This window comes from Melozone crissalis, unplaced genomic scaffold (assembly GCF_028551555.1).
Source record: "Melozone crissalis strain CALT ecotype California unplaced genomic scaffold, PUWL_Pcris_2 ptg000041l_1, whole genome shotgun sequence".
In the NCBI taxonomy this organism is placed as follows: domain Eukaryota; kingdom Metazoa; phylum Chordata; class Aves; order Passeriformes; family Passerellidae; genus Melozone; species Melozone crissalis.
In genome coordinates this window covers 1,603,682-1,627,216 of record NW_026535819.1, presented here as the reverse complement: position 1 = coordinate 1,627,216, position 23,535 = coordinate 1,603,682, and the positions used below count along the sequence as shown (strand labels likewise).

Sequence of the window (23,535 nt, the reverse complement as noted above, 5' to 3'; positions counted from 1 at the left end):
ACTCATGTCTTTGGAAATGCTGTACAGCACAGTCTTTTGCAAGTTCCTATGCTGATACATTTCTCTCCATATGTAACCTTTGAAATCTAGTTTCTATTGTAATTCTAGCATGTAAACACTAGATTCAATTTTGTATTCCTCTAATGAATGCAACAGGATGGAAACACGTTTGCGATTGCTAATGATGAGCTTTTTTACTGTTCTTAATACTCGTGGGTATGTCTTTTCTTCAGGGATTTCAGAATTGTATTCGTACCTTTTTAAATTGTTTTTTCACATGCTGTTTACAATGAAACCACGAGCATGGGAGGCTGTGCGTGCATGTGCTTTTAGGTTGCTTTGCTGACTGAAATGCAGTGGAGTGATCTTACTTTAAAGCCTCTCTGTTGTCCAGAGAGGCTGTGGCTGCCCCTGGATCCCTGGCAGTGCCCAGGGCCAGGCTGGACAGGGCTTGGAGCAGCCTGGGAGAGTGGGAGGTGTCCCTGCCATGGCAGGGGTGGCACTGGATGGGCTTTCAGGTCCATTCCAACCCAAACCATTCCATGGCTCTGTGATGCTCGTTTTTCCTTGTGTCCCCCTGTCTCCTTGCACCTTTCACAGTACCTGGTACAGCAGAAGCCACCAGTGGGGTTTTTCTGGTGTGTCCTGTGGAGATCTGACATTGTCAGAGGTTGTTTTAAGGAGTTTTGTTTGGGAGACAATCCAGCTCCTTACACAAGCAGTGTTCCAACTGATAGTTTTTTCCTGAATGTCAGTGGAAAGGCCAAGAGTAGATGAAATCATAGTGAGAATGTGTATGTGTGTGTTTGTAAGAACTTTGTGCACCTTTTAATGCTGGAGATCGTTTTGTATTAAAAGATGAGAAAGAGCTGTGAGTGTGGAGCCCCTGGTAGGCAGAGCTGTGGGGAACCCTGCCCCAAAGCAGATTGGAAAAGCAGACAGGTGAATCAGAGGCAGGCTGACCCTCGAGACTCTGCTTCTGCTTTAGTTCTGCCACAGTGGGGCTGTCTGGGGGGTTCCTCGATGCTCCTGGGCTCTGCCTCAGGCAGGGGAAGGGTTCTCATGCACCAGGCAGCTGAGGGACAGTTGTGCTGGGGCTCCAGAATTACCTGTTTTGTGCCAACTCAGAGCTGTTGTGGAAGTACAGGGGAGAGGGGTTCTTCCACCCCATGGTTTGAATAGACATTTCTGTAGCTGATTTTTCAACTAAGACTAATAATAAGAAAAACTACAGTTGAGCCAAAAATGACAGATGTTACTGACTTAAAATGATACTTGCATATTTTTAATTATTAAATGGAATTAGATAAATCGGAAGCATGTAAATATCTGATTCTAAATCTTTGCATAATTATTTCCAAGAGGTAGTTTTGCTAAGAGCTGTTAAAACTCCAGGAAATGTATTATTCCCTTTTGAGATGGTGTGTACCCCAGCTGTGTCATACATCTCTTGGCTTGTTTCCTTTTTGCTGTAGATGTACATACATATATATATTTGTGTGCTGTGCAGTTGTACAGTCACTGCCATGCTAAATTGATTGCTTTCCAATGAGTATATCTGTGTTTTACATGTGTGTGTATGTATCCCCAAACAAGCAGTTTAACAGGGCAGTGGTTGTACACTCACAGAGTTTAGGGCTTTGTACAATATGTAATTTTAAGAATGTCAATGTGGTTCTTAGCGGATTTTATAAACACTTTTCTGAATCTGTTATCAGCACTTCCCATCCTACCAGAAACTGCACATTTTTCAGTGATTGTTCCACTGGTTACATTTTTGTCTGCCATTTGTTCTGGATTGATGTAATCTTGATACTACTAAAATTTCAAGGGCTGTTGACGCATTTCACATAGCCTGGGATTGCCTGTTCTCCAAATATATGGATCATGCATCAACAGTACTAAGTAGCCTTACTGTTTTGCCTAAAAGCCTAGCTAATTTATTTAATATTCTCTCTTTAAAGAGAGGTCTCTGGAAGGGGTGGCATATTTTAGGATGCTCCTTCTCTTTAAAGGGAAACTGGGAATTGACTAGCAGTACTTGTTGATCAGTGATATTATTGTAGCCAAAGGATGCATGGGTGGTTTAATAGGAAGTTTTTGCTTCAAGTTTCTTGATGAAATGTAGTGTTCTACAGAGCTGTGTGAAGAGTGTAGTTTTTTATTCTGAAATGCACTTGTACACTTTATTTGAAAGGTCTGAATGGATCATAAATACATTTAAGAAATAAATGATAATGTCACATGTTTTCACGGCCTGTCTCGGATGACTTTTCTGTTCCTGTGCTGCTGAAGGTGTGTTCCTTGGCACTTTTCCCCTTATCTGCATGGCTCTAAATAGTCTTGGAGGGATGCAGGGCAGGAGAAGCTCCAGCCTGCCTGGTGTTTGTGCTTTATCCATACATGCTGCAGGGCACTGCAGGCAAACTCCTCGCTTTGATTTTCCTGTGGGAAACTTGAGCCCTAAAAGGAAACGAACAGAGCGAAAGGGCTGCATATCACAAGGGATTCACTTTTATTTTTAGAATTGCACTATATTGCCATATTTGGCCTGAAACTATGCTGTATCAATGCACTATTGTATCCAATTGCAGTGTCTAACCAGTCCAAATTTGTCTAAATTATTCAGGTTTTTTCTACAAATACTTTTTATCTGTGAATGTTCTGGGCGAGTGCTGACTCCAGGTAACACCTCCTGCAGGCAGCATTCCTTGTGGGAAGTTAACAAGTACATGACACTGGAACTGTGGTTTGTGTCACTTCTGTGAGGTCTCAGTAACAGGTGTAATTCCTCCTACCAAAGCCTTCTCCAGTGGTTTGGTACAAAAACAAATGCAGGAAGTGCGCTCTGTGTAAAAATGAATGTAAATATTGCTTAATAAAAGTAATTATGGGAATGCCATCAGACTGCAAAACAGACCTGATGGCACAGGATCCTGCTAACACTAAAAATAGCTGTCAAAAGATCATTTAATGTATTTGAATGTACTTAAAATGTACAGATATGCTCAAAATAACTTCTCCCCATCGTGTAATATTACCCCTGCTGCTGCCCTGAAAGCTGCACAGAATTTTGGCTCTCTCTGCGTATTGGATCTGCTGGAATCTGTCCCTGGCTTGGTGCACTCCAGGGTGGCTTGTCCATGCCTTGCAGCAACACACCACGTGCTGCTCCCACCCTGGCAGAGCAAGGAAAATTCCAGTGTGGCCTGAGACTCCAGACCCTTCCCACAGTAATCTCTGACCATGTGGCAGAATTCCTGCAGTCACTGGGACCCTCCCAAGGAGTAACTGGAATGTGGAAATGGATGTGGCAAGAGTGAGAGTCAGGCACAGTTTGGGCTGGTGGTGGGTGTGTCAGATAACTCAGCAGTGAGCAAAATTCCACAGTTGGAATCATTCTGGGCTTGGGGCAGGGGGAATTTAAAGTTTGGTCCCCTTGAATTTCTCCATTTTGGTGGTGGTTCTGAAGCCAGCCTGGGTCCAGGTCAGGGCTGTTTTATACCCCAGGGGATTTTCTCCAGGAGCTGATCTTTGGGTGATGAGCCATTTCCAGCAGGCAGCTTTCTCCCTTCTCTGGAGGTTTCTTGTTTCATTTTTTTCATCACAAATCTTGTCCTTTAGCAATTCTTTGCTGCAGCTTCTTCATCCTCTTGGGTTTATGTAGTGGATTAGGAGGAATAAACCTGAGCTGCTGAAAACTGCAAGTAGATCAGTCCCAGGAAGAGAGAACTCCAGCTTTTCCATTCCATTTTAATTGTGCCTTAAGCTACAGAAAAAGCTCCTAAAGTAACACAGTCTCAGTCTAAATATGTTGATCAAGGCTGTAACTGCATGACACGGTTTGCAGATCCTAGGGTGCTCCCTGCAAGATCATGAAAATGCATGGAAAATATCTTTTAAATATATCAGGTTGAAGAGATGGGAACCAATATGCTTTTATGTGCAGCCTGACAGGATAAATGGGCTTTTCCCAGCTGGACTGCATCCTGGTTTCCATAATTACTCACATAGTTTCTGTTTAAATCAACCGGAGAGGAAGGTTTCAATATAAGTCCCTTAATATTTTAAAGTGTATAAAAGAGGGGAGGAAGGGCATATTCTGAGTCTGAGCATCTACATTTTCCTGCTTTCCTTCAGAGCAGCAAACTGTTATGAGAATTTTAATCTTCACTACACTTGCCTCAGTTCTCATGGCTGGTTTCCACTCTGTTTTCTTTATTACTTTCTTTTTCTTCCTGTCATTCTTAGCTTTCTATTTTTCAATCCCAGTTTGTGAAGGGTGTGGGTACAGAAGGGTTTCCTTCAGTTCCCAGTCCCCTGAAAGCATGAGAAATTGCCCATTGAGCCAATTCTCACAGCAAGGTATAAAAATAGGAGTAAAGAAAAGGTTACACAATGCTTGGATTGCAGCAGTTTGTACTAATGGGGAGATTTCAAAGCCATGGTTTGAAAAACATTTTTTAAACCTTATCATTTCCGTTGATTTTTCTCTTCCCAAGCTGTGTTTCAGCTGCAGGAACTCACGTTGGGTTGCTGGAGGAATTGTGCTGAGGCACAGGAGTCAAGAGCTGAGCAAGTCACGCAAAGCCAGAGGGGCCACTAATTAGTTCTCTTTAGCCATAATGAGTGATTCCTTTGAGAATCCTCTCCTAAGAGTTTCCAGCCAGATGCTTTTGTCTCTGCTGTTAAATAAGTGGATTAGAAGGCAAGTGGATTTGAGATGATTTTGCCATTGCAGCAGAGCACAGGTGACTCTCAGGAAAGGCACTTGTGTAGGACCACAGATGCTGCTGGCAGTGGCCACAGCCTGTGCTCCTGGGAGCACTTCACTGGAATTCAGTCTTGCAAACTTGTGAGAAACTAAAAGTTATCACCAAGTCTGTATTCACGTGTTGAAAGTTTGCAGAATGGTTTCTGGGCTTTGACGTTCCCTGCTTGCAAACAGCCAGCCATTAGCATAATTGTCTTTGACTTAAAAGGTGTTTATTTATATGAAATTTATTGAGCATTGGATTTTGTTTGTTTCTAATTTCCTTATAATGAGATAGACCTCTTTACCAGTTAATTATTATCAAATTGGAATGCTGAACAGTACTTTTGATATAATTTCCAAAACAATCTGCTCTTGATTCTAATAGCAGCATAATGCTTTCTTTCCTAATGAAATGTCTGTGTTAAGCCCCAGAGAGGAGCATTAACCTTGGATTAAAATCAGAAGAGAAATGAAGCACACTGAAAATGAAGCACACTGTGGTAATTTTGTTGTTGTTGTTGTTTGAAAAATAATTTTGTGAAGAAAAAGAACTACAAGCTGTATTGAATGTTCTTTACACTGATTACATTGTGTGCTTTTTTGCCATCTTTTACTTCTAACCTTTTTCCATTTGCCAAGCGGAAACATGAGTTTTTGGATAGATTAAACCCCTTTATTTACTGTTCAGCTTTCCAAATGTCTAAGGCATCTGAAACTGATGGTGTCAGGGTGGTGTAGAGAACAAAGTTCCATCTTGCTCATGCTGAAATCCCAGCTCATGCAGGACCTGTCCCTGCACTCCCTCGTATTTTCCTGTGTGACACTCCCCAGGGCTCATACTCATCTGCTTTCTCTAATTGAGTTCTGGGGGGATGAGGAGTGGTTCCTCAAGCTGAACCTCAGGGACAGCATTTGGGACAGCTGCTGCTTACTCCTGCAGTGGTGAGATTCCAGGAGTGTGCCTGGGCAGTGCTGGCATCCAGAGATCTCTGAGGGATGGCTGCATCTGCACTGTCCTGGCCTGGAGCACAAATGGGGTGTGTGTGTGTGTGTGTGTGTGTGTGTGTGAGAGCGCCTTCTGCCACTCCCTGACCTCCCCAGATGTGCTGAGGTACCCAAATCTATCCCAGCTCTGATCTGCAGCTGCCAGCTCTGCTGGGGCACACTGGGTCTTGTTAAATTTAGAACAGTGCACAGAACCCAGTGCTAATCTCCCAAGTCTCAATCCTAGCATATTGTAGTTCATGTTCTTTTGATGTGCTTTAATTTGCATGTTATTTTCTTTTTCTGATAGGAGTCTCCACAAGACAGTGCCATCACCCGGGACATCAATCGAACGTTCCCTGCCCATGATTATTTCAAAGACACTGGGGGAGATGGCCAGGACTCCCTGTACAAAATATGCAAGGTATTCTTTCAGCTCTTCTGGGCTGGTTTGGTAACTTGGATTCAGCATCCCCAGCAGTGTGGCTGCTGGCTGAGAAGAAGGGGCTGTGTTAGCATGGTCTGTCATGCAGACAGCCTCTGGCACCAGGCTCAGGCTCCTCTCCATGGGCTGGCTCTGGTTATTCACACAGGAGCCCTAAAGCCCTCCCAGATTTCTCTGCACTGAAGTGTTTGGTGCAAAGACTTCACATCATTCCTGACCTGTCAGCCTGGATCAAGCTTGGACAAATTATGTAACTGCAGATGACTGTGTACCTCCAGAGAGGTTATAAAGCCATAGGCATGCACTGAAGCTAATTATTAAACGGTGGAAATCAGCAAAAATGGACAGCTCAGTGCATTCAGGTATCTCAACTGGAATGGTTTAAGCTTCCAGCACTTTCTTTTGAATTCCTAGAGTTTCTTCCTCTTCCTAACATCCCTGTGGGACCTGTTTAGAGATAAAAGCACTCAGATAAGTGCTTGCAGCAATGTTGATGCATTACTGGAACCAGCCACTGCCTCTGTGTATCCCACTTTGGTTGTCATACAGATTTTCCCTTTGTTGGAATGACAATGGCTGCACTCCATCCATGGGAATTGTATGAGCTGTGTTCAATGCATTGTTCTGTTTTAATTGTGTTTGTTACCTTGAGACAGGTACCAGTAAAGTCTTGATTCCTCTTTTAGGCCTACTCTGTGTATGATGAGGAGATTGGCTACTGCCAAGGCCAGTCCTTCCTGGCTGCTGTGCTGCTGTTACATGTGAGTGCTGCTTTACCCTCAGCTGCTTTAGAATTAAGAATAAATACTGCTCCACGTGTCTAGAACAGACTTCTGAGCTAATGGGGTTGCAGAGCACAAATCCACTTCTATGTTGGTCAGTAATAAAGTGGTTTTACACAGGGAGGAGTACATTGTTTCAGACTTGCTGTGGTGTTTGTAAGGACTCAGCGTTCCTGCCCTTGTGTTCCTGCACTGGGACCCCTTCCATTCAGGCTTGCACTCATGAGCAGTAGTAGGCATGGAATTTGTGTGTAAGACAACACTGTAAATGTTTTTGTTACATGGTTTCAAGGTCAGATTTTAGCTTTTTATAAGATGTTTCTATTGGAATCAGTCAGAAATACAGATGGTGTTTGCCTTGTCCTGTATACACAGAGCAGGATTTAGGACATTGAAGGGATGTCAGTTCTCTGGGGCTCAGGGCAGGCTGTGCTGCCTGTGGGCTCTTGTCCTGGAGGTCTTTGTGCTTCTTGGTTTGAGAGGTTAGGGAAGGATACAATAATACCTTCATATTTTTAAAAGAAACTCTATTATGCTTTTTTAAACTTAATTGCTGTTGATAGAAGTGATCTCATCAGTGTAATATCCTTTAATTGCTGGTGTGTTCAGAAGCTAGAGAGAGATTTGTGGTTCTCAGGAGCAAAAGTTTTTGATTCACTCACGCTTGGGAAATACAAGAGCATTACAAATCTGTATTTGTGTGTTTATAGACTGTTCTGTTTCAAAGTAATGTCTGCTTTTTGTCAGTGTTTCTGTTGCAAGGGTGGTTGGAGCTGCAGAGTTCCTGAGCCCAGCAGTGCTTTGGGGTTTCTTTTCCCCAGCTGTTGCTGCCAGCGAGGGCTGAGCATGAAGAGTTCTCTGCAGTTTTTGGTGGAAGAGGATGTCTGGCCTTCAGGGGAGGATTTTCCATACTGTTGTAAAGTCAGGGGAGGATACAGAGGAGATTGTAAACTCCATTCTTGTGAAACAAAAGCCAAGTGATTAATGATAACAACCTTTTAGTTCTATGTAACTGTAATCTGAAATATTTCCTAGATGAGCAATTAATTCTTTATTTCCTCACTGAATGAGATAGGGAAGGGCAACTCTTCCTGCTGTGAGAACTGAACACTTTCACTGAAACAGATGTGCTTGCTTGTAGATCCTCATTGTCATGGCTCCCTTGCCCTAGAGAGATTCACTCTCATGACTGAGCCCTGTGTTATTCCAGAGTTCTCTTTTTAACAGTGCTTGTGGCTTCTGGGAATAATGTATGCATGTAAGGAAAAGCTAAATTTCAAATAAGTTTCTTTTCTTTTCAAAGATTCTCTTTGAAGTCAGCCTTTGGAGTGTGGCTGCTAGGAAAAATAAATAATAAAAACAAATGTTGCAGAAAAGGAAATTAAGTTTCTGTGAGTCCTTCACTACCAGTTTGGAATTTTTCAGCAAAGTTTTCTGTTTTAATAAACTCCATCTGCAGATTAATAATAGAATACTTGAGATGGATGTTCTGTTCTTTATAGAAACCAGCAATTGACCTGAAGTCAGACTTTTCTACAGAAATATTAAAACTGAATTTTAAGGGCAGGGAAAAATGTCAAAACACTGATGAGCTTTGAGTTTTCCTTCAGTTTTTGGCAGAAAAGGGAGATTGAACCTTCCCAAACTGGTGCTGAGTTGTGAGGTGTGGAACTTCTGTTAGCAATTACTGGTCTCTCTTAATCATGTCATCTAATAAACATCAAATGTAATAATGTCATTGAAAAAGGGAAATACACATAGTTAAGAGTAAGGGAAAGATCCTGTTTAATATCCTTCAGTAATGCTGCTTCTGCCTTTTTTTATGTGGGTGACAAAGGGTTAGGCTGCTCAGAATCTGTAAGATTCAGATTCTGATGAGTTCTGGAGCCTGAACCTTTCACCTGCCTTTTCACCTGATGTGAGAGGTTTTAATGCTGGCTGCTAAATCCACTTTCCTGTCTCACAGATGCCTGAGGAGCAAGCTTTCAGTGTTCTGGTCAAAATCATGTTTGATTATGGACTCAGGGAACTTTTCAAACAGAACTTTGAAGATTTGCACTGCAAGTTCTATCAGCTGGAGCGCCTCATGCAGGTGGGGCAAGCCTGCAGTTCAGCCCTGGCTCTTCCTGTGGCATGAAGGGTGTTTGTAAGTTGTGAGTAAGCTGTGAGGAGGCTGAACGGTGTTTGTGAGCTGTGAGCAAGGGTGAATGGTGTTTGTGAGCAAGGGTGAATGGTGTTGGTGAGCTGTGAGCAAGGGTGAATGGTGTTGGTGAGCTGTGAGTAAGGGTGAATGGTGTTGGTGAGCTGTGAGCAAGGGTGAATGGTGTTGGTGAGCTGTGAGCAAGGGTGAATGGTGTTGGTGAGCTGTGAGCAAGGGTGAATGGTGTTGGTGAGCTGTGAGCAAGGGTGAATGGTGTTGGTGAGCTGTGAGCAAGGGTGAATGGTGTTGGTGAGCTGTGAGGAGGGTGAATGGTGTTGGAGAGCTGTGAGGAGGGTGAATGGTGTTGGTGAGCTGTGAGTAAGGGTGAATGGTGTTGGTGAGCTGTGAGGAGGGTGAATGGTGTTGGTGAGCTGTGAGGAGGGTGAATGGTGTTGGTGAGCTGTGAGCAAGGGTGAATGGTGTTGGTGAGCTGTGAGGACCATGCCAGGTGTTGTAGCAGGGGTCTCAGGAGCAGGGTGGTGCTGCTGAAGGCAGATGTTCCTGTCCCACCTGGTGCATGCAGGACCCTGCCGTTGATGGTCACTCTACCCAGCTTCCTTCTGTAGCTTGGGGGTTTAGCTACAGTTCCAAAATTGCCTAAATTAACTTTCAGTGCTTCTGCGTGTTTTACCTTTAGGAATACATTCCTGATCTGTATAACCACTTTCTGGACATCAGCCTTGAAGCACACATGTATGCTTCCCAGTGGTTCCTGACCCTGTTCACCGCAAAATTCCCTCTCTACATGGTCTTCCACATTATTGACTTACTCCTATGTGAGGTATGTGTTAGAACTGGAGACTTGCACAGCTCCCAGCTTTTGACAGTTTGTCACTATCTTGGTTCATATCCTTGTTACTATCTGTTCTCTCAGAGCAAGGCGTGTGATATTTTTAGGTGGAAGTGTCACATTTCTGCAATGATAAAGATTCTCAGCATTTTAAAGAAACAAATTAAGAATCAATAGCTATATAAAAGGTTATAATCTCCTATTCCCTATGGCACTGGTGAATATGTTGAAGAAGACTCTGTACAGCCTGATGAGAGCTGATTTACGGATATGTGGGCTCCTCTCTTCTGAAGTCATGTAATACACAATGATGACTTTTTATTTTCCTATAATATTATTGCATGGAGGCCATTGTGTATAAAATGGCCCAGCTGACTCTCATGCTGGTAATCTAACAAGCTTGAAGATCTTTCTCCTGGAAAACTTGAAGTCTCTCTATATTTCACAACTTCTATTTAGAGAGCAAAATTCTTTGTATTGAGACATTGTCTGTAATCCTGTATAGAACAGTGGGTAAGCAGTGTAATTACAGTCAGCACTTATTGCCATCAGTGAACAAATCCCATTGTGTACTGAGGCATCCTTGAGTTATTTAATGATTTGCTGGGTAACTTCATGCATCCATTCATGTTGGATCTGCACTTGTTCCTGTGAAGTGGCTGATTTCCTGCCTTTCCCTTACTGAAGGCTTTCAGCATTCACAAACCTCCTGGTCAATGTTTTTGCCCTTTCCCTGTGTCTGCTGCTTGCTTTGTCCATGTGCCAGTGGAATAGAAAGCAGCAGATGGTATGGAGAAAATCAGTTCTGTTTGTTTAGAAACACATTTTCATTTAATAAACAGTAAATGTGCTCACAGAGAAGTTTTAAGGGGTTTTTCATAATTTTAAAGTAATGGTGAAAGAAGAACTCGGTGGGAAGAAGAAAAGAAGGATCTTGAAATAAGATGAGCAATGTGTCATGGTTATGAGTGGGACCCCTGAAGAAGGTGTGAGCTACTCCTGAGTACAGAACTGTTTGTATTTAATTTAATTGGACAGTATGAATAGAACTCTTCTGAGGAGTAGAGGCAGAATAGATGCCATGGGACTCTGTCACAAAGCGAGTCACTTTGTTTTTCATTGCATGAATTATCCCAGTTTGTGAAGACCAGAATTTAATACATTGGTGTATAAATTACTGCATTTGAATCAGTGATTTTAGAAGTCACTGTATGAAAATTAAATTATCTTGAGCTGACCAACTACTCATTAAGAAATGAAATGAAGTGCACAACATAATTTTAGAGTTTCAGACTGCTAAGGAGACAGTAAAACCAGTGTTGATTGTTTTGCTCTCTGTAATGTCTCTCCAGTAAAGATATTTCACCAGTTGTTTGCAAAGTTGTTCTTGTGCCTTTGATTTATATAGCACCTGGTTACACATGTATCCCGGTTCTCCTTTTCACAGAAACTATACAAACAACAAACCCCACCAAATAAATTCCTATCCAAGCTTGTAAATACTGAGAAATTAAATTATTTTGTCATTATTTTTTCTTTCCAGGGAATAAGTGTTATCTTCAACGTTGCACTGGGATTGTTAAAAGTGAGTATACAATGTTACCCTGTGGTTTGTCCATCTTCATGCCCCATATTAAAATTAAGATGCCTGTTACAAAAATATGCTGTTTTTTTGAGAAGCTAACAACTGCCTGTGGCACACATGCTGTAATCTGGCATGTCCTGTGCAGCACAGTGCTTTTTTGGGGGTGGAATAGAAGGCTGCAGGAATAGAAACAAACACTTTTTGCTGAAGGTTAAGGAGCAGCAATGTTACTGCAGCTTCCCAAAGCTGTTGTGGCTTTATTGTTCCTGGGTTTCAATAACTGTAAACAATTGGCATTTCCTGGTGTTTCTTCCCTTGTCTCCAGACCACCAAGGATGATTTGCTGCTGACTGACTTTGAGGGGGCTCTGAAGTTCTTCCGAGTGCAGCTGCCCAAGCGGTACCGCTCCGAGGAGAACGCCAAGAAGCTGATGGAGCTGGCCTGCAACATGAAGGTGAGCTGGGAGGGGCTGCTGCAGCCCCCTGGAGCTGCTCCTGCCTCCAGACCCAAGGGCAAGTGCTGCTTAATTGGCTCTGGTCGTGGAGAGTAATTTTGAGCCAAATACACTGACATAGTTCAAAGTGTCCTTTTTCCTTAAACTCCCTAGAGGAATTCTCTGTAGTGTCAGTGTGGAAGTACACAGCTTCCCTGGTGTGTTAACATTCCAGGCATTTTGTGATCAGGTGTAGTAGCAGTGTGGATACCAGTATTCTGCACAGGATTCAAGCTCATCTTGTGTGAAACTAATGTAGCAATTACAGAATAATCAAGAATAAAGCTATTTTATCTCTCTAATCATTTAGCATTAGCCACAGATTAAATGTTCCACATGCATCTGGTTCACATCATCCTAATGAGTGCATTTGCCTTTTATGTTTTCAAATGACAACTTGTTCCTCTTCCCACTCTGCCAAAATTCCCAGTGCTGTGTGGAGTGGCACAAGCAGGCTCTGAGGGGACATGGCAGGGCTGCCCCTGCTGTCCTGGGGTGCTTTGGGGCATTAAAGGGGAGCTTGTGGAGGAAACACTGCTGGGCTCAGCTCAGAACACTCCTGTGTCACCTCCTTGATGGGGGTGCTGCACATCATTGCTTTCCTTGACCTAAAATACAAGTCCTTTGCTGTCAGTAGAGATCTCCAGCTCTGAATTTGCAAGTGTTTCTCTGAGCAGAAAAGGGTCTGATATCAAAATAAATAATGTATAGGAAGGGAGAAGTAGCCTGGCGAAGGCATTGTGATGAGAACAGCATTCTGCTGGAAAGGAGGTCAGGAAGTCGTCAGCTGGAGACAGCACCAGATTCTTAAAGTCACTCCTCAGTGTTGCCATCAAGGCATAGAATCACAGAATGTTTGGGCTGGAAGGGACCTCAAAGTCCATCTCATTTACCCCTGCCATGGGCAGGAACACCTTCCACATCCCAGGCTGCTCCAAGCCACATCCAGCCTGGCCTTGGGCACTGCCAGGGACGGGGAGTTCACCTCTCTGGGCAACAGATGTTAACAGAGCTGCTGCTGTCTCCTGAAAAAATGTGGTGGGACATCAGTGTCCATTTCTGCAAACCCAGAATCCTTGCTGACTTCCCCAGGCCTCCTGTGCCCAGAATTTATGACAATGACAGATCTGTTCAAGATCACTTAAAAAAGGCAAAACTGGCTTAATGCACTTGAAAAGTAGAAGACGAAAATACAGTGGTAGTGGTGTGCCTGCCTTCCTTTCCTCTGGCATGGTGGATGCCTCATTTGTCAGGATCTAACTTTACATTGCAGGACGTTTGGGGTGTGAAACCCCCAAATTTGGGCAGTTTGAGCAGGGGCAGAGCAGTGAAATAATCTCCTCAAGTTACAGGCTCCATTGTCAGTGAAGGGTTAATTCTCTAGGTGGGTCTCTGGGGTGCAGCAATACCTCCTGCAGCTGCGGTGTGAGCCCAGGTAATGTTGGCATCTCCGCAGAAATGTTCCCGAGTGCAGAGAGGCGTTTCTGGCTGCTCTCACTAGAGGGAGCTTGGCCACCGCGTTCTGCAGCTCCTGCCCGGGGAGGTTTCAGTGAGGAAGGCAGACTGCAGGGAAGCCAAACACGTTTTCCATTCTGCCGCTCATTTATGCATGTAAAATTCAACCTGTTTCTCAGAAAGGGTTTTTTAAAGAGGAAATCCTAGCTATAGCTTTTAAATATATTTGGTTTACTGAGATAAAAATAAATGTTTGGGTGCAACTTTAATGCTAGAGATTTTATTTAGATGCATAATGTCTTGCTTGTGAAATGCTCACAGTGATCTTGGTGTGGTGCTGCTAAACCATTCTGGCACAGGTACACCAGGAAAATGCTGGTCAGGATCTGTTACAGCTTCCCTTGTGTTCCCTGTCCCTGCAGCACTTGAACTCTGGGCACGTCATACTGAATCCAGCATCACCTGTGTGTCCCTTCTCTCAGAAGGGGAGTCTGGGGCCCTGTGAGAGGGCTCTGTTGGTGCTGTGGGTCAGAGCAGGGACACAGCACCAACAGAGTGCTCTGAGGTGCTGCTGCTGGCCCAGACACCGCGGCACCTCGGGCAGGGCTTGAGTGACACTGGCAGAAATGTCAGCTGAGCCTGCACTTGCCCTTTCAGCATTTACAGTCTCATGTAAGGTAAACCCAATGCTTCTGTGTGATGATAAATGTTACAGCTGAGAAAGCAGCTGAGGAAGGCTCAGCATCAGGCCAGTCCCAAAATGAACCACGTCTCGTGGGATTGTGTTTTGCTGAAGCCCTGCAGTGTGTGGAGCACCAGGGAGCTGTGCAGCACCAAGGGGGAGCTTGGGCAGGATGCTCTGGGTGCCTTTTGAAACTTTCCCTGCATCCCACAGAAAGAGGCTGCTGTCATTCTATTGAGTGGAACTGGTTTTGGCCACACCTGAGGCCCTCAGAGCTGGTGAAGCCAGGAGCTGTGCTTTGGGGGAGGCAGGAGTTCCCTGAAGCTTGTTCCATAACCCTGTGTGTGTTGTGTTCTTTTATTGATGTTCTGGGCAGGAACTAATGGGCTGCTTTAATTTAGATTAGCCAGAAGAAGCTGAAGAAATATGAAAAGGAATATCATACCATGAGAGAGCAGCAGGCTCAACAGGAGGATCCTATAGAAAGATTTGAGGTAATGCTTTACCTTCTCCAGTCTGGTTTAACAGACAGGAAGTTGCTACTTTTGACTCCTTTTTGAGCTGGTTTTGTTTTCTGACCAATTTGGATGCAACAGGGGAATCAGCTCTGTGAACATGAAGGGAAAGTCTCTCTATTGGCAGGGCTGATCAGGATGGAGTTGTTGTGAGCCCAGCTGTGCAAGAAAAAGAATAGTATGAATTTTTATTTGGGCTTATAGAACTGGTTCAGTAAAGCCTGTTTAACGTGCTGATTGCACCACAAGCCATGAACAGAAAGGAAATGCCTGACTGATTCTAACTCTGCTTTCCATGTTTGTACTCCCCCTTTTACTCCTCTTCCTAATTTCAAATGATGTATACTGCACTAAACATATAATCTTATAAATAGTTTATTTATCAAATAAACATAATACAGGGATAAATTACCCATGTCAAGTTATGTGTGCATACACATACCACAATAATACAACAGAGACATAGATACGATTAATTCATGTATTTTAATAAGAGAAGTAAACTTTCTTTAGTATCCATCTGTGTACTGGGAGTTGTAATAGCAGAGAGAAAATAGAGCATTTTTTCCAGGATTCTCCTCTCTTACCTGTTCCTAGCATGCAAATTTCATTTTGAACCAAGAAAAGCAGTACTTCTAGGAGAGTCCTGGCAAGGCATTGATGGCACAATGATACCCCTACTATTGCAGGCTTCAAAAACATTTCTGTAGCTCAGCAAGTAATGGCTGAGCAGAGTTATTTACACCTGGTGTCTCCTCCAGGCTAATCCTGTATTTATTTTACATTTGCACTATGGCTGTAGTTTTCTCCCAGGGAATTTCATGCAGGCAGAGCTGTCTGTGCAGACTGGAGCTGCACAGGGGGCTGTGTGTGACACCCCTGCAGCCCTGTCCCTCACAGCCCCTCTGTTCCCCAGCGCGAGAACCGGCGCCTGCAGGAGGCCAACATGAGACTGGAGCAGGAGAACGACGACCTGGCCCACGAGCTGGTCACCAGCAAGATTGCACTGAGGAAGGACTTGGACAATGTAAGTCGTGTCCTGGGCTGTCTGCAAGGGCTAACTCCTTGTTCCTTCTCTCCCTGGAGAGGAGAGACATGGAGTGCTTATTTGTGTGGGACAGGATTCCTTCCTCCACATCCCCATCGCACCCTGCCAATGTGTAGGCCTGTGACAGAGGTCCATGGGAAGCAGGAGTGCTGGCTGAAATGCTCATTATTCTAAAAGCATTCAGACTGCAGGGAAAGGAGAGCCTGTACTTGAGTAGTTGCTTTCTTTTCTCTAAGGAAGTCTGGCAGGAGCTGTGGCAAGTCTTTGAACCATCACAGAAATCATAACATGGATGCTAGCTTGTGTTCCTGGGATTTTTATGAATACAATTTCACAGCAGACAGACTTTGCAAAGGGCCTGAAAGTCTGAGTCTGTCTGGCTCTGCATGGATCAGGTTCTCAGGTACCTCAGGCAACTCTGAAAACGTTGTTGTGGTTTCCATTTGGCTTGTTGGAATCTGCCTGTGTGAACTCCTCATCCTGGGCTGTTTCCAGATCAGTAGAGCTCTCAGGAGGAAGATTCAGGTTTGCTTTGTGTTACAGCAGTTTTTTTCAGCTTGCTGTCCCACTCCCTTCTTTGCATATTCAATTGTGGGAGATTTTATTAGGATATGCTTTTTCTTTTTTTCCAGGACATGCAGAGACAGAAAGGTCTGGCATTTCTAGCACAGGGGAGGCTACACCACATTTAGTCTGTCTGCTTGGGGAGGTGAGGGGAAGAGTTCAAGTGCTCATGTTTTGCCATTCTTGTTCTGTACCAAGAGAAGTGCATTTCTGAAATCTCAAAGGAAAATGGCTTCTGCAAGTTGCCCAGTGCAGGAGCTGACAGGCTTTCAAATGTTTCATTGGATCTGCCTCAGACAATTTAAGGTTTCCCACGGTCTCCTGGAAACTTGCTCTTGGAAAACAATTCATAGTAAATGTTGATGCCACTGGGTGAATGTTGCTTTAATGAGGTTTGGTTCAGGACTTTTGGGTTTATTACATCTCCTGTTCTTAGGTGTTAAAATGGGGATCATAGAAGAATGTTCTAGAAGCAGGGTTTCCCCACACATTGGTACATTCACTTCCTCTTACTTGGGCTTTTTCCCTTCATTAGTGAAGCTTCCAGAAGCTTCACACTGGTGATAGCCCAGCAGTGGCACTCAGGAGGTGGACTCCAGCAAAAATTGTCCTGAAGAAGCTTTTTCTATCAGTTTTTAACTGTTGCTTGTGGCTGCTTGAGCCTGTATGAGACACTGTTATATTTTTACATTGTTTTTTTTTTTTAATGGAGAGCTGGGATAGGAACAAAATTAGGCAAAATTGATATGCTTAATTTGATCTGTAATAGTCTTGTACTCAAAGATGGCTAATGATGTTGGCAGCATTTGGGTTATCCCCTGGGAGGAGATAGGTGGGTTTGATCCTACTTCAGGACATGATTAATTCTTCTAATTGGATCCTGAAGTGATAAGTTTCATTCTGCCAGCCTGACATCCTGAAAGGAAAGTACCAAAGGACATTATTTAATGCACCTTTTCTGATACCTACATGGCATGTCTGAAATCTGCAACCCAAAAGATCAAAACAAAGCATTTGGAAATACAAGAATTTCCTTAATATCCTTTCACTAGGCCAGAAAATAGGCTTCGTTTTTCTACTGTTGTTGGGCTCCTACATCCCAGTGTTCTTTAACTTTCAAACAGCTGAAACCCCATCTGTAATGAAAAGATGTTCTCTTTGCCTTTGCCGTCTGTTTTAAAGGATCAGCAGGACTTTAAGGGACTAAAATTCACTTTTTGATTTTCTTCCTTTGAAGGGAATTGGTACAGCTACTTTCTGAAGATTTTATATATCAGTTGAGTTATTGATCTATTTTTATGTAGAATCCATACACCTATTGGGAAGGGCTGTGTTGTGTGTATGAGACAGGAAAAGATGTCTTAACTTTGCAGAGTTTTAGTGGTTTATAAAGAGCTTGAAATTTTTCAGCAATATATTTTATGCTTTAAAAACTGCAGTAAAAAGGGGTTGTTGGTTTCTGGTGGGACATTTCTTTCCCTTTAGGAGAAAGAGAGGGGCCTGACTTACGTTTGCTTTGGTAGCTCCTTTTTTTTAATGCAGTATTTTCTGGGATGCTATTACATCCATTGAGATGTTTCATAGAGTTCTGGGGGCTTTTTAAACGTTCTAGAGGTATTTTTCATTAATTCTGTTTTCATTGCAAGGTTGAATGTTTGCAAATTAAACTTAGGTCTGAGCTGGTTATAGTCTTTTATTGATCTTGCACATTGTGAGCTGTTCTGTGCCTTTGGTTGTCTTCAGAGTGTATTGGTCAACTTTCAGACTGGACAAGAAAATGAAACTTATTTCTGGTATTGGGTTTCTTTGGAGCAATCCCTTAAATTTAGCAAAACTCCAGTTTTGCTAAAATTAATCACTGAATTCATGAAGCATTTTAGAGGGCTGGAGTATAGTGGTACATGCCATTAATTTTGATGTTTTGCTGCCTTGCTATTGCAGATGGGAAGTTTTAGAAAAATAATTTTCAGAATAAAGTTTTATTGTTTTTAATAGCAATGAACCAAACCTTAATAAGACTGGAATGGCTGCACTCCTGGCTCTGTCCTGGTGGAGGCACAGCAGGGAAGCCTCTGCTCAGGCTCCACTCTGTGTTTCAGGCAGAGGAGAAGGCAGATGCCCTCAATAAGGAGCTGCTAATGACCAAACAGAAGCTGATTGATGCAGAAGAAGAAAAGAGGCGCCTGGAGGAAGAATCTGCTCAGGTTGGGGCATGTCTGTCATTCTCGCTGTTCTCTGCAGTACAGAAATGATAAAAATAAAAAGTGACAAGTGTGGGAAGGGCTTAATGTTCTAAGTCATGTTTGTCCCTCCTCTGTGCTGTAAAGGACGTCAGCAAAGCAGAATTTGGCATTTTCCTGCCAGGTGCTTCATAGGGTGGGGAATTTTTAACTTGAAATCACAGTGTCACAGCCTGTGCCAGATGCTGCACAGAGAGGCAGTGCAGGACTTCAGCTGTCAGCACTTTCTGAATCCCTCCTTTTCTTGGCTAGCCCTTGCTCTGGCAGTGATGGCCACCAAAGCCTGGCTTTACTCTGGGTCCCTGGGTAGAGCAGAGCAGTGAGGTTAAGGAGAAGGAAGAAATAGCACCTGGGTATTTTTCAGACTACATCTATATAAATCCTTTATTATTTTTCCCCCCCCCTGCAGCTGAAGGAAATGTGTCGTAGGGAACTAGATAAGGCGGAGTCAGAGATCAAAAAGAACAGCTCTATTATTGGTGACTACAAACAGGTAAGTACAACTTCATGATGATGTGGTTTGTTGTCAAAGTACAAGACTTTGGGGTAATTTAGGAGATTTCTGGAAACCATGTTATCTGTGCCATGCATTTGAGGACACAATTTAGCTGTTCTAAATGGGAAGCCTGTGGCTGGTTTTGCATTTTCTTTGGCCAAGATCCTGAAGTGGTCAGTCCTGTTTGCCCCTGATGTGGGGATTTGCAGATCAGCAGTCACCACAGCCTCAGGTACAGACAAACCTTGTTCAGATGGGCTCTCAGATATCAAAGGTTCACTTCATGCCAAGAACAGCTTCTCTCTCATCTTTGCTTTGTCAATCAAATGCACCTCAGGAAAAAAAAAAAAAAGATGCCTTTTTCCTTTCAAGGCTTTGCTTTGGCATTCAAGCTCCTGATCAGAAGATATCAAGGGAGCAAATTCATGTGTCTCTTTAGTAGGCCCATATCAGGTCTCAGGGAATGAATTAGGGCTTTTTTACTACTCTGTCTTGCCTGTTCTTTTTTCCCAAAGGCAACAAAAGGGTCATGCTATTCCTAACCTTTTCTGGCTCCTTTAGCAAGGCCAAACTGTTAATAACTTTTGTTGGAACTGCACTTTTTCCTGTGGGGATAGAAAAATATGTAGAGAATGGGAAAATGTGCAATGAGGCAGCTTAATGCAGCATCCCAATTTTTCTAGCTTTCTAAGGGTCCTTAGACTATCCATGTTAATATTGCAGCAGCATTTATTTGTGCTTCAGCATTCATTTGGGAGAGAATTTACATTTATAAATGGTTTGGTAACATAATTTTGCTTGTCAGATTTGTTCCCAGCTGAGTGAGCGACTGGAAAAGCAGCAAACAGCAAATAAAGCTGAAATTGAGAAAATACGGGTAAGAGACCAGATAGATCCATGGTCTACAATGTTTCAATCTCTTAGCAAAACCATAGCAGCAAACACACAATTTATTTCATTACTAAAATGGTGGCTGAGAGTCCCCATAGATGATTGTAAGATTGTAAGGGGGAGATCTGGGAGAAAAGGTGAGTCCTCTCATGCCAGAGTGCTTACATGCTAATGTTGATGCTGGGGGTGGGGGGTTTTGAGGGGTCTTTTTTTTTCTGGAAGAGATTCTCTGACTGTCTTTTACCTTAAAGTAACAGTGGGAGGGACAGAGCCCATTATTGTAGCAAAGCAGCCCAGCAGTGAGTGTGGGGCTGGCAGCAGCTCCTGCCTGGCTGTGCCTCCCCACAAGTTCCCATCAGTGAGTGTTCCTGTGGTGCTGAGCTGCTCTCCCCGAGCACAGGCAGGACAGGCTTTGCTCACAGCCAGGTGTTTGCTTAGCAAAAGGTGGATGACTGCGAGCACTGCCGCGAGTTCTTCAATAAGGAAGGCCGTGTGAAGGTGGCCAGCACTGCCAAGGATGGTTCAGACGAGGACACGGATGAGGAGAAGGAAACTCTGAAGAACCAGCTGAGGGAAATGGAGCTTGAGCTGGCCCAGACCAAGCTGCAGCTTGTGGAGGCGGAATGTAAAATACAGGTAATGCTCTGGGAGTTTGTTTTGTAGTCTGTACAGCGTGTCTGCATTCCTAGAAAAATGTGTGTGTGAGCTGTAGAGGGATTGGAACAGATCCTGTTGGTTGAAACCATAACCTGCTATTTCCTGCACGGTTATTTAACCAAACACTGCGTCTGAAACTTGCTGTATGCAGACGATGTAATTGAAATTGCATGAACTGTATTTAGCAGCCGCTACAGCTTCCAGACATCTGCCTGTCTGCAGTGCAGTGCTGGCTGCCTGATCTCCTGCAACTGCTTGGAAGGAGCCCAAGCTCTGACAGAGTACTGAATCATGCATGTCTTTATCTCACAATCAGTGCTAAATGAAGAAGTAACATTGACAAATGTTAGACATGTTTCTTAAAACACGACTGCAAAGCACTCCAGGTACCTGAAGTATTTCTGTAAAATATGACAACATTGTGCTTTTAGCCTAAAACTGATATGTCAGTGCGGCTTGCTCACAGAAAGGTAAAAATTAGTTTGTAGAAAGTCCACTTCCTGTGGGAATAGCTCCTCCTCAGATGGAAGGCAATTAAAGAGTTTGGATGTACTGGAGAAAGCGGAATATTTCACTAAGGGCAATGACACAAGTCTTGTTTTGCTTTTCAAAGCTTTTTTTTTCCTCTTTGTCAGCTTTGTATGCTGCTTTTAATTTATGTAAGACTTGTTTAACTTCTGAAGTGGCCAAGAGTTTGTAGATGTTCTAGAGCCTTCTAGCTTTAACTCCTATAACCTTGTGCTGTGAATATGTAACAAATTAATGAAATTACTCTTGTGTTTGCAGGATTTGGAGCACCATTTGGGTCTGGCCCTGAATGAAGTACAAGCTGCAAAGAAAACGTGGTTCAACAGAACAATAAGCTCTATAAAAACAGTGACTGGAGTCCAAGGAAAAGAGACTTGTTGAAAAGCAGTTCTGTCAAACACACCTTCTTAACACCTTTTGTTGCCTTCCTTGGCCAGATGTTTAATTCTGTGACATGAGAGGACCAGAATGTAAATATAATAGAAACACAGCATGTCAGGATTTCAATAGGTCAGTGATAAAAGAGGATGGAAACACAAGAGAGGTTTTATTGCTAGACATGGGATGTTCATACTACTGATATTTAACAGGTGATGTAGCTAGATTGAAGCTCTTCCGAGAAACACTCCATTCTGCGTCTGGCTGGAGGCTTTTCACAGACTAGGTACGAGAACTTACCAAACCCTAATTGTTAAGTTTACATATGATAGGTTTTTTTACAGTTATAACCTTTTTTAATATTTTATTTGAAAGGAAAAGTGTCACTAACAAAGTTTAAAAAGAAAAAAAGAAAAAAAAAAGGAAAAAATGCAACAAAAAAATACGAGTTTATCAAGAACTACATCAGTGCCAGAAAGCAGTCCCCAGAGGTAGGGAATGGAGAGTAGGAGGTGACATGTTTTGCTTTATGAATGGGGATGATTTCAGCATTCCTGTCGAGCAACCCCACTTTGTTTTAGTAGATGCAGCATCCATCTCTCTGTGTTTGGCATTTCTTTCTGTTACTAATCAATTCTATGCAACTCTGGGCTTTTTTGGCATGGGCTGCCAAACCAATTTGCCACCGGAGGCTGGGAGACTTGTCCAAGTGCTAGACAAGAACAATCGGAATTGTGGGCAAATTGCTGTTTCACTTGTGTCATATTGTTTGATCCACATATCAACAGCACCAGGACTGCTGATAATAAGAATTATGTGGATGGTCTGACATTCAATGGAGTCTGTCTGGGTTTTGTCAGGTTTCTGTTTTGTTTTTGTTTGTTTGTTTTTACCCGGCTGTAGCAAGCCTTCTGCGGAGCTCCGACAGAGCTCGCAGGTTTTAGTTTTGCACATAGGTATGAATGGGACAAAGAAACAATAAACTGAGATATATCTGAGGCAGAAATCACAGCGTGAGTGTAGCTGCGAGCATCTCTCGCTGTAACTGGCTTCCTGGTGGCGTTCTGAGGTGGTGTAGGTCATTGTTCACGCTCGATGCAGTTGCACTGGTAGGTGCTAAACGTGCTTGGAGTTCTCATTCCTTGGATTGTATTGAGTTCTCACCAGAAAGCTGTAGAATGGAGTTTTGCACCTTGTAATTTTTTTTAATTTATAATGGTTTGTGTTATGCTGAAGTATCTATTGCATCAGTGGATAAATTTTGTGTGCAGTGTGAGTATAAGCTGGTAACAATATGAGGCACTGGTTTGTATATAAAGATATTTGGTTTATTTTGTATTTCTAACTTTTTCTTGTTTACTGTACTAATGCTAGCTAATGTACTCTGTAACTACAGGATAGAACATGCTATGTCCAAGCTTTTTTCCTTAACTGCATACATTATCTCTATTGTTTAATACCAAAAAAAAAATTACTGTAACTCCATCAATATTAGATGCGTGGACATTGTGGTAGCATAGTTGCAGTGTGTATACTTTATGAATTGAAATATAAACTAGTAAAATTGTATAACTATTTTGTTGTTTCATTTCATTTGAACTGAAAATTATTAAATATTTTGCAATATGAAGCTAATTCTCTTCTTAAAGTAGAAGCAGTAGCATCTGCAGGCTTCTCCAAGACTGAAACCACAGTCATGCTGCAAAGGGCTTTGCTAAAAAAGACTGCATGTTCTGAGTGCTGCCAACACTGGTTTTATATAATAAAATCTAGGGTTTGCTTTGAAAAAAGAAACTGCAAAAGTGACCTTGTGCAGCTTGAAACTTGTGACTCAGTATTTCTCAAACATGTCCAATTTAGAACATTTTTTTTTTCCCATGGCCCTCCAAATTCTGCTTGAATCTGCAAAATAAATGGAGGCTATCTCTGCTTATCACCATCAGTAACAAATTCTGTGGGGTCAAGCGTGGTTCATGTCATGTTCAGCAGGGTTTTGTAGCTGTGGCTGAGCCCGCACGATTTCAGGGCTGCAGCAATTGGGTCACA

At 42.9% G+C, this 23,535-nt stretch overlaps 1 protein-coding gene across 2 annotated transcripts in view; it reads left to right on the top strand.

The window, feature by feature from the left end:
- The window catches only part of RABGAP1 (RAB GTPase activating protein 1), a 60,777-nt gene extending 37,658 nt beyond the window's left edge, over nt 1-23,119 (top strand). For both annotated transcript variants that reach the window (XM_054284484.1, XM_054284485.1), the window contains exons 14-26: nt 6,051-6,164; nt 6,872-6,946; nt 8,934-9,059; nt 9,805-9,948; nt 11,501-11,542; nt 11,868-11,996; nt 14,574-14,666; nt 15,604-15,714; nt 18,399-18,503; nt 18,949-19,032; nt 19,841-19,912; nt 20,365-20,562; nt 21,370-23,119. In XM_054284484.1, coding sequence (XP_054140459.1) covers nt 6,051-6,164; nt 6,872-6,946; nt 8,934-9,059; nt 9,805-9,948; nt 11,501-11,542; nt 11,868-11,996; nt 14,574-14,666; nt 15,604-15,714; nt 18,399-18,503; nt 18,949-19,032; nt 19,841-19,912; nt 20,365-20,562; nt 21,370-21,492 — 1,416 coding nt within the window. In that variant the 3' untranslated portion in view covers nt 21,493-23,119. The remainder of the gene's footprint in view (nt 1-6,050; nt 6,165-6,871; nt 6,947-8,933; nt 9,060-9,804; nt 9,949-11,500; nt 11,543-11,867; nt 11,997-14,573; nt 14,667-15,603; nt 15,715-18,398; nt 18,504-18,948; nt 19,033-19,840; nt 19,913-20,364; nt 20,563-21,369) is intronic.
- The last annotated feature ends 416 nt before the right edge of the window (nt 23,120-23,535 follow it).